The following is a 13,333-nucleotide window of genomic DNA, read 5'->3' as shown; positions in this document are numbered from 1 at the left end:
ATCCGAAGGATGAGTTTACAGCACCAGATAAAAATGTCTAGTCTACGTCAACAACGCAAAATCGCTACCATTTCCTGATTGTTAAATGCTTTACTCTTCTTTTTTAAGTCTGAAATTATTTTACACCTCCATTAAATTATTTCAAATATCTAAGTGCACACAATAGGGTTTAAATAAAACTTCTGTGTTTGAAATGATGATATACAGATAATGAAATAACATTTAAATTTAAGGGAAATGTCATTGTCTTGAGAAAATTAAGCTCTATTGTCTCCATGTTAGTTAATAGGCTTATAGCACATTGAAAGTCCTCATACTAGAACAGTATTTGGTTACAGCCAATAGAGAGTTGGGTTACAGCCAAGAGATGCTTAATTATAAGCATTGTGATATTTATTAGAATGGTTTGTAGAGATTTTTACAAATGTATTTGAATAGCTTTGTCAGTCCCTGTGGTTGAAAAAAAGTTTTCACAGGTCTTTCTAATACATGAGAATTGAAACCTGATGAGTTTTTTTTCCCCCTCTTCCCCTGCTGGCTCATTTTAAATTTCTCCTAATCCTCTGAGTCCCAGATTCCTTTGTGATATAAGTATCTTTTTGTTCCATTCACAAGACAACAACACTATTTGAATAGATCAGCAGTGGGTTAAATATGAAGGGCATTAGGAAACAGCTGTCTAATTAAAAATATATAAACCTATGCAATTCTTTGTATTTCTGAGAACTGAAGCTTTTTGTGTTACACAATGAAATTTTATCACATTGAATGTTTATCTGTTAAGGTTTAGACTGGGCTTATTATATAATTATGTGTGCTGTTTTTCTTGTTGTTTTAAATCAGTGCTACAAAAAAAAAAAAGAATTTAAAAAATTTCTCTAAAACAGCATGGCAATAAAGAAATGTAGTTATGTTTCCATGACAGGAACCATCTGGAGTCAAATAAAAAACTCAATAACTTATCTAGATACGTCATCTCTAGGATGTTAAACATCCAAGTGATTGATTGAATTTTAAGAGATTTTGGCTGAATTTTGATTGTCTTATTAAAAGAGCTAGTGGGGCTTCAGAATTCCTGCTCTTGACAAGTCACATCTGTTGAAATAAAATATTGCCTGAAACCTCCACCTTAAATATTTACTTTTTTGGGGGTAGTATATGTAGTTCTTTTTAAATTGATTTATATGGCCACATGAATTTGTTAAAACAGTATTGGAAAAGATCGTGTATTGAATGTCTCATTTATGGAATGTAATGGCTACCTATGTGTGATTTCTGGCATTCAAATAAAAATTGGAAAAGTGGGAATGTTTATATATTTTCCTATAAATGTTCAAACACCCCAAGATGAAAACTGTAGTTTAAATCCAGATATTTGTTTTAAATAGCTCGAGAAAAAATTCTTATGGAGGAAGGAAAACCAATTCTAAAGCAAGATAGTTGATCACTTTTAATGAAAAAATAGTGAATAAGAGTGTGCCCATATATTTCCATTTTGAGAAGTTATAGCTGTCCCCCAAACCAACAACTCTGAAGAAGTGTTTTAGTTGTTTCCATTAAATCTACATTTAAAATTTGTGTCTAAATTATACACTTTTTAGCTTCTTACGTATATAGTACAGGATGCTTTTACCTTATCACTAGCGAAACATTACTGCACACCATTCAAACCAAGCATCCTATTTATGGTTGGTTCTAGGAAAGAAGAATAGTTCTTCAGATCTATTTTCATGCAAATAAGTTTAGACTTCATTATTTACTTCTATTTAGTCAAGTATGGAAACTCTTCCATAGTTAATTCTTTGATTATATGTATTTACAATTTTTTATATCAGGAACAACGGTCTTGAGTAATCACTGTTGATAATTGCATCTGTCGCTTGCATTTCTAAATCTGATGGATCTTATAGGATAGTTCAGGTAACTTTGTAATGCACACATATGTATATCCTAAGCCAATAATTTCCTTTTTGCAGGTTACTTACCCGGAAAAGAGTAATATAAGGCAAAAAGTCTTGGTGTGTCCATTCTCAACCTGTGAGATTTCTTTCTTTCGAAAGGAAATGGTGCAAATCAAGTCAATGGTGTGAGAAACATCAAATCTCGTGAACCAAAATGCAAATATTTGAAGGAAAATGAGCAGTATTTTAAAAATCTACATCAGTGCCTTTATGGGTCTGGAGCATTTCATGCTAGATTTAGAGACCATTTAAATCCTTTTTAAAATTGGGCCCAATGTGTTCTGCAGTTAATAGTCATAAAATCTTGTGATTCAATTTATGTAGTTCCTAATGGCCATGTGTGGTAAAAGACTAATATAGACACGTTCTTCAAATTCAAAGCCGATTCATCCATAAAGCACAAGAAAAAGAGAGCTGATTTTGTTTTTTTAAAATCTTGTGGTTTAAGATTTTCATCATGTGTGAGCCATTATTTAGGCGATTTTTTTTTTTTTTACCCAAGTGGGAAAATCACTTCTGATCAGATTTTGTTGTAAATATGTTCAAGCAAATGAAGATAACAGTTCTTTTTTTATATGTAAGATTATTAAAATCATAGTGGTTGGATATTAAAAGGGCATTTTTTTTTTTTTACTGCTAATTTTAGATCCCCTTAGCCTGAGTCATTCCTGTTATCTGTATTTATCTGTGTGCTTATTACATTTCAGGCCTGCGACAAGGACCCCCAGTGTGGTGGAGCCATGTGCTGTGCTGTTAGTATCTGGGTTAAGAGCATACGGATTTGCACACCGATGGGCAAAGTGGGAGACAGCTGCCATCCGCTGACTCGTAAAGTTAGTATATATGTTTGTGTTCTTGGTGGTTCTCTTACATTGCAGTAACTCAACTCTGAGCAAGGCCTGTGTGACATGAAACCCCGGGTAATGTGCTAGAAGTTGGGAATCAGAGAAGTTGAAGTGGAAAACCACTTCCTCACTCCTTTCCCTTTCCATTTGAGAGAATTGTATCCTTTACCATCCTTATTCTATTCATCATTTACATATCATGCTTCTCGTGGCATTAGAAACATTTCATGAAAATAATTTCAAACACTTAAATTTGCTTAAAAAATTTTAGGATATATATATATATGTGTGTGTGTGTGTGTGTGTGTGTGTGTGTGTACTGTGTATGCTTCTTTGCAGAAATCAGAGTATGAAAGCTCTTGAAAAGACTTTTAACGTCAGACCTACCGAAAAGGCAGAAGTAAATAAGTTTGTGTTTTGGTTTTTGCAGAAACTCATCCATGATGCAATCACTCTTGTATCTTAACTTGAAAGTCCTATATTTTGACTGTCTCCACAGGATGCATTGTTCACAACCATGGAGGTTCACGATATTTAACTTGCCAATTTATTATCTAACAGCTCAATATCACAATGCCCTGAACACCACTTTTGAAAAGTTATTGCCAAGAAGTGGCAGGACCAGTGGCAGGGCTAGACAGCGCTTTAGAGGTTGTGTCCCCAGGGGTTGCAGACTCTCCTGACTGCAGGGGTCGGGCAGCTGTACGTGACTTCTGGAAGGGGGTGGGTGGCAGGCAGGAGAGAGCAGAGAAGTTTGTGGAGCCTGGAGAATCCTTGCCCTTCAGATTCAAAACGTTTGAAATACAGTATGAGTACAGCCAGATCCCCCAGGGATGCCAGCTTGCAGGTGCCTTGCTCTTCTAGTGGTACATCTTCATTTACCCAGCAGTTACGTGGGGTGCAGGGGCAGGGATGTGTGCTGAAGGACAAGTCCCAGGCCTGGTGGCTTGTTGGCGGCGAGTTCAGTCCCCTGCAGTGTTCTCTCTACACGTGGTATCCTCTCGTCTTAAAATAGGTTGAACGTTTTCAAAGCAAGCTGGATTCCACCTTCTGCTTTTTTTTTTTTTTTCCACACGTGGCTTAGGGTTTAAAACTGTAGTAGTGCCAAACATCTTTCCCGTCCTCCAGAGTTACAGATAACAGCTAATATTTTGACTCTCTTGGAATGAAATAAGGAAGGACGTATATTGGCTTGGGCTTCGCTCTGTGCGCTGTAATGGGGACCCTGGTTGATTGGACCCACCTGAAGACGGCATTGGGCTCTCCTGTGGTTTCCTTGAGAAACACTTCCTGTTGTGTTTAGACCTTTCCTCCCCGTGAGCCGGTCTTGTCGTTTGTAAGCATGATATGCACCTTTTATTCTTGGCCATTTTGAGACAGGAAATGTTTTAAACCGTTAGTTGTCTGGCTCCGTGCCAGACTCCACCCCTCCCCACCCCGGGTGGGCGGCAGGGGGGTGGGGAGGGGTGGTGAAGCCGGCCCAGCCGCCTTTGACCTTGCTCTCAGTTTTTATCATCAGCCTTATCCAATGAGAGTCATCTTTTGTCCATTGGAGTCGCTGTCGCTGAAAAGTTGACTCTTAACTCACCCTCCTTTAAGACTTACGTTGTCTTCGTACAGGATTAGTATAACCTCACGTGCCCCGGGTACTAGAATCTCGGGGCCAGTTTGCTAGAGCGAGTGAAGAGTGACACATTCTGGGGAACTATTTTTGTATGAATCGCAGTACTAGTTGCCACTCGTTGGATGCAGTCTTGTACCGGACGCTGGATCCTAAGTGTTGTGGATGTGTTTCTCATGTAATACTCCCAAGAAGCCTGTGAAGTAAGATTTAGTTTTGTCCTATTTTCCGTGCAACAACATTCAGCCTCAGAGGGGCTCAGTAAGTGGCTGAGGTCCCAAGGTGATAGGTCAGAGGGCAGGCTCTGGATTTCACTTCTGTCTGATGCTCCATTGTCTGTGTCGTCTTAACCACTATATTCTCCTACTTCCGTGAAAGCTGTCGTCATGTTTAATTTGAACATGTTTTTCAGCGCAATTAACCCAAACTGGTTTGTGTGGGGAAGATGCTCACAGAGATGAAGGATGATGGTCCAGAGTTGGCACCTGTCTCGTCCTGTAGTTCCAATGAGTTTTCCAAATCTGAGATATTTTGACAAGAGAACCAGATTCTGCCTCCCCGGTTCCTCTAGTTTCTAGTTGAGGTTTAGTGCAACGTCAGTTCTGAAAGGAAACAAAGTCATTCTCCTGCCGTAAACCCAGGTACATCTCTGTGCTGTGTTTTTATCACACTTAATAACAAAGTCTATAATAACAGAGTAGGGTTTTCCTAATAGAATTAAGTGATAAAAGAAGTGAAGTACTGAAAAAATAAGATTTTAATGTCAGATCTGAACTTACCCCCTATTCAAATGCCCACTTGAAATGTGTTTCTAGACCTCAATGTTACAGCTTTTCATACTGGTTATTTTTCTGTCTTGAAAACACATTTTCATAGGTCATTTCGATGACTGAGTTCTAGTCCCAGAGTTGTTACTTGTCTTGGGCGAAATTAATTTATGCCGATGAAAATCTAGTTCTTCCAGAGTATCTTTCAATTATATTCTATTCAAAACAACTCAAGAAAAAAAAAAGTTTTTAATAAACATGTCCTGGTGAAACTCCACTCTGAAGTTTTACAGCTCATTAGTAGATGGTAAAAACGCAGACAGAAAATTCTTTTTAATGCAATGTGTTTATTACTTTTACCTCCCTGTTTTCTTTTTGTTTGGTTAAAAAAAAAAAGTGGATTAACTCTGACTGTGGTCCCAGGTATTGGTGCTTTAAAAACACAGGCTACGAATAGGTGAGGACTATACCTGCTCAAATTTTAAACTTTCCATTCTGGTTTGGTCTTGACATTAGCCACAGATGTTTGTTTATTTTGATAAAGTGAACAGTATTTGATGAATAAAACTGAGACCTGTAAGTAGAAACTGGTGGCCCCTGAGTTTATTTTACTGTTTTGTTTCAGATGTATCAATTAACTTGTAGAGTTTACAGTCACTGCTAGGCTACGATTTTGTAACTGTAAAGTTTTTAACTTCACATTTGATAATTCAAAAATAGAATAAAATATGTCTACTTAAAAAGAATAAGATGCACATCAGATGAATGGATAAAGAAGATGTGGCACATATATACAATGGAATATTACTCAGCCATAAAACGAAATGAAATTGAGTTATTTGTAGTGAGGTGGATGGACCTAGAGACTGTCATACAGACTGAAGTAAATCAGAAAGAGAAAAATAAATACCGTATGCTAACACATATATATGGAACCTAAAGAAAAAAAAAAGTTTCTGAAGAACCTAGGGGCAGGACAGGAATAAAGACGCAGATGTAGAGAATGGACTTGAAGACGGGGTGGGGGAAGGGTAAGCTGGGACAAAGTGAGAGAGTGGCATGAACATATATACACTACCAAATGTAAAATAGCTAGTGGGAAGCAGCCGCATAGCACAGGGAGATCAGCTCTGTGCTTTGTGACCACCTAGAGGGGTGGGATAGGGAGGATGGGAGGGAGGGAGACGCAAGAGGGAAGAGATATGGGAACATATGTATATGTATAACTGATTCACTTTGTTATAAAGCAGAAAGTAACACACCATTGTAAAGCAGTTATACTCCAATAAAGATGTTAAAAAAAAAAAAAAAGAATAGGATGCATGTTTTCTAAACACATTTTTAGGCAAATAATAGTTTTAACATGTATTGATTTTTAACAATTAGTTTTTTAACAATTAAGAATGCATTACTAAATCATATGTCTACTAGGAATACTTTGCTGTTTAAGAAACATTCATTTCTATTAATACCCACACTTCTAGAGTTTATAAAGATTAGCCATGTCCATCCCATTCTGATTACCCATTGGCTTTGGAAGTTTAGAATTATGTGACTAGTACTTTTATTCTTATTGCTTATTATTTTATCAAAAAATTTTAAATTTAAACAACTATGTTTCCTTCAAAAAATTAATCTTGTTTTTAAATTTCATTCCATTTTTTATGTTAACATTTTTAGCCCTCATTTTGGTTTTCTATTTTTATTTTTGAGCTGCACTTTAAAACTTGACTAATACATTTTCCTTTCCTGAAGCAAAAAATTTCTGATTAAAACCTGGGTCTTGTTCATGTAAAAAAAAAAAAAAGAAAAAGAGGAAGAATTAAAAAGTTATTAGCTGTTTCTATTTCAGAACCAACTTATGGTGAAACATTATAGACCTAATTTCCAAATAGAGTATAAAATTTTTTAAAATACTGACTGAAATATAACTAATATAAGTGCAAAATTTAGCGAAAGATGGGTGGAAGAATACAAAGTATGCTCATTTGCTGTCACAGATGTCAAGAGCCACTGTCTGCATTTGCTCTCTCAGGACAGCTTCATGGCCATGATTACAGGTTCAGATTGGCAGAGAGACTCACAAGACATGAATATGCTTTAGTTTAATACGGGGTTTCTCAACCTGGGCTCTTTTGACATTTTAGGCTGGATGACTCTTTGTTGTAGGAGCCGCCGTGTGCATTGTAGGATGTTTATTAGCAGCATCTCTGACCTCTACCCCCTAGATGACAGTAGCACCCCGTCCCAGTTGTGCCCGCCGAAAGTGCCGCCAGACGTTGCCACGTGTTCCCTGGGCGGGGAGGACGGGGGTGTGGGAGGAGGCTGGAATCACCCCGGTTGAGCACCCTGTGTAATACTTCATTCACTGCGCCTTACAGGACACAGCGTAGGAGGTACAGCATCTTCGCCTCCTTGGGAACTCATCAGCTCCCCGAGCACACAGCTTCTTTTGCCCTCTCGTCCACACAGGTGCTGTGGCTGCCATACATGATTGCCAGGGTGTGTGTGTGTGTGTGTGTGTGTGTGTGTGTGTGTGTGTGTGTCGGGGGGTCCCCTTGACTCATAGAAACTACCACTCATTTCCTGCAAATCTTCTATGAGCCCCCTAGTCCCAGAGGCTCAAGGCTCCCCCAACTCAAGTGCAGTTTCACCCAACCAATGAGGCTGACCCACCATTCCCTGCTTTTCTTTACTTCCTCTGGGGACACACTGCAGTGGGAGGCCCAGGTCCGTGTCAGGTCGACCTCCATCAACCCAGGCCCCAGGTTACCCCTCTCCTCACAGGATGGGAGCAGATAAAGTACTGCATGATTTCGGGTTATGTGAGTATATACCTACTCCAAAAAAATTAGAAGAAACAATTTAGAACTTCACCAAATTAAGATACAGTGGCACTCTTCATAGCTATTAAAACCAGAAGCTGTGGGACTTGTCATTTTAATTTTATGCACTGTTATACCATTTGAATTTTTTGGAGCTGTGTACTTCTATTGAAAAAGTTGTAACAAGCCTGGTTTTATTAAGATTAAAATTATAAGAGAGCCAGTGCTTTTTATGTCGCGTGACTAGGCTTTTCTGCACGTATCCCATTATGTTTCCTTCTTTAACACAATTGACTCTGTTGTGAGAGGCAGCACGAATAATACTTCTGTTTCGTATCAGGACTGTTTTCTCTTTAAAGGTGCTGCGAATGTATTGGGAATCATGCCTTCTCAAGAGTGCTGAAGGTTCTGCCTCGGTAACTTCTAGAATTTGCTGGTTGGAAACCTAGACTATTAGAAACATTAGCTTGAGTGTATAGTTGATTCTAAAGTAAACCATCACGTTGGTACTGAGTGATGAGCTCCTTGGCTTTATTTGTACATCTGAAGATGCATCTTCCATGAACACTTGCTCATGCATGTGTGACTGTCAGACACCTATTAGGTTTGTCATACAGTGAATGTAGAACTAGCAGTGAATGGACCCGTCAAGAAACGGGCAAGTTATCTATGGGGTGTATCGTGTCAGAAATCGTGGTGTGTGTGGTTAAGAGCTCATAGATGGAGGAGAAAACTGCTACAGGCTGGTCCAGTGAAGAAAGGTTCAGAGGAAGGAGGGAGAAACACAGACTGGATCTTGAAAAAGCATAAAAATAGGAAAAGGGCATTCAGGTATAAAGGGACCTGCAGGACAGTCTAATCATTATGTTAATAAGTTCAGTTGGAGGAGATCTAGGTTGACGCTTCCACAATCTTGGTGCTCCCAGTAAGAAACAGAATAACACAAAGATATTTTTGAAGGTTTCACAAAGACACACGACCTAGTGAGCACGTTGCCAGGGCCCCTCCTAGACCCTGGAGGGACCCTATGTAAACGAGAGCCTTTGGCTTCCGAGTTTGGTGGCATTGATCAGTGCCAGGCAGGGGGGCTCGGGGCAAAGGGGGAGCTCCAGGACCTGAGAATGTCACAGGGAGGTCACAGCCTATGGTGGGCGCAGGAGATAGGACACACTCGAGAAAATATTTCTTAAATGCCTATGTGCCAGGCAGAGTGTTGTGTCCTCATAAACAAGAGTCCCTTTCTTCCCAGAGCCTCGAGTCTGGGCCTGGTGGTATTTGGAAGAAGATGGAGCTGGGTTTGACTGTGACACGTTCCTTTTCTAGCTAGGTGACCTCAGTCAGGTGCGTTACTTCACCTCAAGAGGAGGCCACTTGGCTTGTGTCAAAACGAGGCAGAAATCTGGCTCCCGCTTTGGTGTGACATTCATACGTGATGCCTTGATGTGGCCCGTGGCGGGCCGCCAGCGTTATTTCTTTTTTCTGCTGCTTTTGCTGAGGACGACCCACGTGACAGGCCAAAGAGTGACCATGGTGTCGAGATGCGCAGAGCACCGCACTGAAACCATGAGGGCACTTCTTAGTACCCGAAACTATGTTACTGGGTATCTGTCATTAAAGTTTAAGTTCCATGAAGGGCAGAGGCCTTTCCTGTGTGGTTCGTCACTGTATCTGCAGCACCTAAAATAGGGTCTGATATGCTGGTGACACGCGGTAAATGCCTGTTGAATGAATGAATAACAGACACATGCTCGGTGTTCTCCATGTATACAGTTTGACACCCTTATTACAGTTGGAGCTCACTTGTTCCAGGCTCCTTGGGTATCGCTGTCTGTGTTCATTTTTCTCAACCTCAGCACCGTTGACATTTTTTTGACATTTTTTTAGACCAGATAATCCTTTGCTGTGGATACTGTCCCCTGAGTTGTGGGATGTTTAGCAACATCCTTGGCCTGTACCCACTGGCTGCCGGCAGTGCTGCCTCCTCCCCTCATTTGTGACACACAAAAATGTCTCTGGACCTTACCAGATGTCCCCTGGGGGGCTGGGGGCAGAATCACCCCAAATTGAGAACCATTGGTTCGTGTAGTAGTCTGGGGCTCGGTGAAAGGAATCTCTTAGATCTCAGGGTCAAGAAAGGATCATAAAGGTCATGAGTTATAACGTCTCATACCATCCACTTGTAATTGTCCATGCCATTCCTGCTGCCTCCACCTCCTGTGACATAGTCTCGGTGGCAACAAATGAGCCAGCTATCTGTGGGCCTTTTTTTTTTAAAATAAATTTATTTATTTATTTATTTATTTATTTTTGGCTGTGTTGGGTCTTCGTTTCTGTGCGAGGGCTTTCTCCAGTTGCGGTGAGTGGGGGCCACTCTTCATCGCGGTGTGTGGGCCTCTCACTGTCGCAGCCTCTCTTGCTGCGGAGCACAGACTCCAGACGCGCAGGCTCAGCAGTTGTGGCTCACGGGCTTAGTTGCTCCGCGGCATGTGGGATCTTCCCAGACCAGGGCTCGAACCTGTGTCCCCTGCATTGGCAGGAAGATTCTTAACCACTGCGCCACCAGGGAAGCCCTCCGTGGGCCTTTTGACACACACAGTGACAGAACCATTCTAGCATGCGTCTGCATGGAGCCGATGGCCAAGGTGCCCCCAAGTAGACACTGTCATTAGAGCCTTGAAAATAATGCTCTTGCAGAAAGACAAAGGAACTGGAATGGCTCTGCCTGTTCACCACATACCTCCCCTGCCGTCCTACTGCTTCCCTTTCTTCCCTTTGTATTTATTGATCTCAACCATCTCCCTGGCCCTTCCAGAACCATTTTGGAAATGGAAGGCAGGAAAGAAGAAAGAGGAAGAGAAGAAAAAGGAAAAAGGAGGTAAGAAGAACACGAGCATGGGAGCACCCAAAGATAATGCCCAGAGTAATTAGCCTTGACCGTTGTTGGACACCCATAGAATTGGGTCCATCCAATCAGTTCAACCTAAAAATAAGGTTAGAATGGTTCTGCCACTGTCTGCAGACAGCCTTTTGTTTGATGTATAAAGAAACGATTTAGAAGGCATCTGGAAGATGCATCTCAGATTTTCTCCTAAGGACAGATCACTGGTGTGGGGCGGCCTCTTTTGGTGGAAAGAATAGGAAATATGGCTAGAATGATACCGAAGGAAGCATTTGAGTTGGGAGGCAGGAAGGATGCATTTCCATGCCTTGCGGAAACTGTAGAAGGATCCCGGAGGCATGAGTCTGTAAGAGCTGGCCTCTCTCATATTACCCTGGATCGGGTAATTTGCCATCCCATTTCATTGAATATCGATTGCCTCCAGGCCTGGGGTTAAACTTTCTCCCTGTCACTTGCAAAGCATGCAGGTTCTCAAGAGGGCACCACTCCTACAGGGGGAAGAATGGTTTTTGCTCTTTGCCTCTAGAAAGCATACGTGTTTTGAGGGTCCTCCACTTGCCGCGGCACAGAGAACCACCACACCAGTTGCTGGTTGACCCTCCTCAACCCAGCTTCACCCAAGACATGAGCAGGACTCTTAGAAATAGCCATTGAACGGCTCTTGGAATGAAGCTGACCTTTCACTGCTGGTTCTCCCTAAGCCCAGGTTTGCTTTATTGCATTTCTGCAAATCGAGCTTGCCTCGTTCCCTAATTTTCCTCTTAGTACTCCCCTTGCCCCACCCAGAATTTTGACTTCATCTCACATCTTTTTTTTGGAGGGGGGAGGAATGGTTTCTGGGGTTTTTTTATAGATTTTTTTTTTTTCTTTTTGGCCGCGCTGCGCGGCTTGCAGAATCTCAGTTCCTTGAGCAGGGATTGAACCCATGCCACAGCAGTGAAAGCACCGAATCCATCCTAACCACTAGACCACCAGGGAACTCCCTCACATATTTGCACAAATGTATGAATTTATATATTTCTCATTATCAGTGAATTTTTATTTGCTCACTGTATACATGTGGTCGTGCCCATAACGTTATGTTCTCCTCAAGGAGCTTCAGTCACAGGACGCTCTAAAAAGAATTAAAATGAGAACAAGTAGAAGGCAGTGTAGCTTGCTGGTTAAAAGCTTGGTCCCTCTGGTCCACCTGCCAGCCAGGCTTCAAGTTCTGGATATGTGACCTTTGGCAAGCTCCTAATCTCTCTGTGCCTCAGTCTCTCGTCTGTAAAATGGGTAAATTAAAGTATTTGCCATCTTCACAGAGTGGTCGTAAGGATGGAAAAGGATAATACATAAAAAAAGTGCTGAGCCTGTCGTTTGATGAATAGTTAATACTCAATAAACACTAGCTATTATTATTCAAAGAGATTTCTCAACCAAGTTGTTTTTGTTTTTGTTTTTTTAACATTTCCTGCTCTGACTCAGTTTTCTTTTTTATTTTAGGTTCCATTTTTTGGACGGAGAATGCATCACACGTGTCCATGCATGCCCGGCTTAGCCTGTTCACGGACTTCGTTTAACCGATATACTTGTTTAGTCCGAAAGTAACCACTTTAGAGGAGAAACTTTAAACGTGAACAGCCACACGATGTCCGTAGAGTCTGTTTACCTGTGATTGTACCAAACAAATAATATGCCAGAAAGAAATGCTATTGCTTCCTCAACTTTCCAAGTAACATTTTCCTCTTTGATTTTTAAGTGATGTGTTACTTTTCTTTTTTTTTTAATCGAAAGCGGACTTATGTTTTGAATAGAAATGTAAAGTGCAAGGCATTATGGAACCAGTTTCACTTCCCTGTTTGTGTTTTGGTTTGGCTTTTTTTTAATGCCAGTAACTTGTCCATTTTCACAAAAGTGCGGAGAATAGGAATTTGATATTTTGTTACAGAAACTTTTTTTTTCTTAAAACACCCCCTGCCCCACTGCGTGTGCACGCATGCACACACACACACACACACACACACACACACACACACCTTGGTCTCTTTCCCTCACTCCTCAGTGAGTTTTAAGACTCTCATTTTATTGTTTGGCATTTCCCTCTGACCCTCTAGCATTTTAAAGTGGGGATCCACATCCTTGAGCTTGCTGGCAGAATCACTGATGAGAATCAAGCTTTTTGCCTGATACTTAAACAGTGAAAAGAATGTGTACTTGAACTAGACCCCAAACTTCTCTTATATGGAGTGGAGGCAGGGGTGCTTCTGAACTTTAACTGAACCTGCTTATGCAAGTGGGTTTCAGGTCTGTGGTTTGACTAGTGTGAGGACAGAAAGAATGGGAAGTCAAAGTAATTTAGTCCAGATTTCTAGATTTGGGATTTTTTTAAAAGACTTTTCCAGTACAATATTACATTTATTTCTTTTCCTTTTT

General features: G+C 40.8%; 1 protein-coding gene across 3 annotated transcripts in view; it reads left to right on the top strand.

The window, feature by feature from the left end:
- Positions 1–13,333, top strand: part of PROK2 (prokineticin 2) — a 411,215-nt gene extending 397,882 nt beyond the window's left edge. The window contains exons 2-4 of one of the 3 annotated variants that reach the window (XM_059940188.1): positions 2,669–2,794; positions 10,832–10,894; positions 12,404–13,333. In XM_059940188.1, the coding sequence (XP_059796171.1) occupies positions 2,669–2,794; positions 10,832–10,894; positions 12,404–12,508 (294 nt within the window). In that variant the 3' untranslated portion in view covers positions 12,509–13,333. Of the gene's footprint in view, positions 1–2,668; positions 2,795–10,831; positions 10,895–12,403 lie in introns of those variants that run through there. The other 2 variants (XM_059940189.1, XR_009505932.1) reach the window with 2 other exon arrangements.

Source organism: Balaenoptera ricei, chromosome 11 (genome assembly GCF_028023285.1).
Source record: "Balaenoptera ricei isolate mBalRic1 chromosome 11, mBalRic1.hap2, whole genome shotgun sequence".
Taxonomy (NCBI): Eukaryota; Metazoa; Chordata; class Mammalia; order Artiodactyla; family Balaenopteridae; genus Balaenoptera; species Balaenoptera ricei.
Note: the sequence above shows the minus strand (reverse complement) of the source record. Positions and strands in the feature narration are given on the sequence as shown.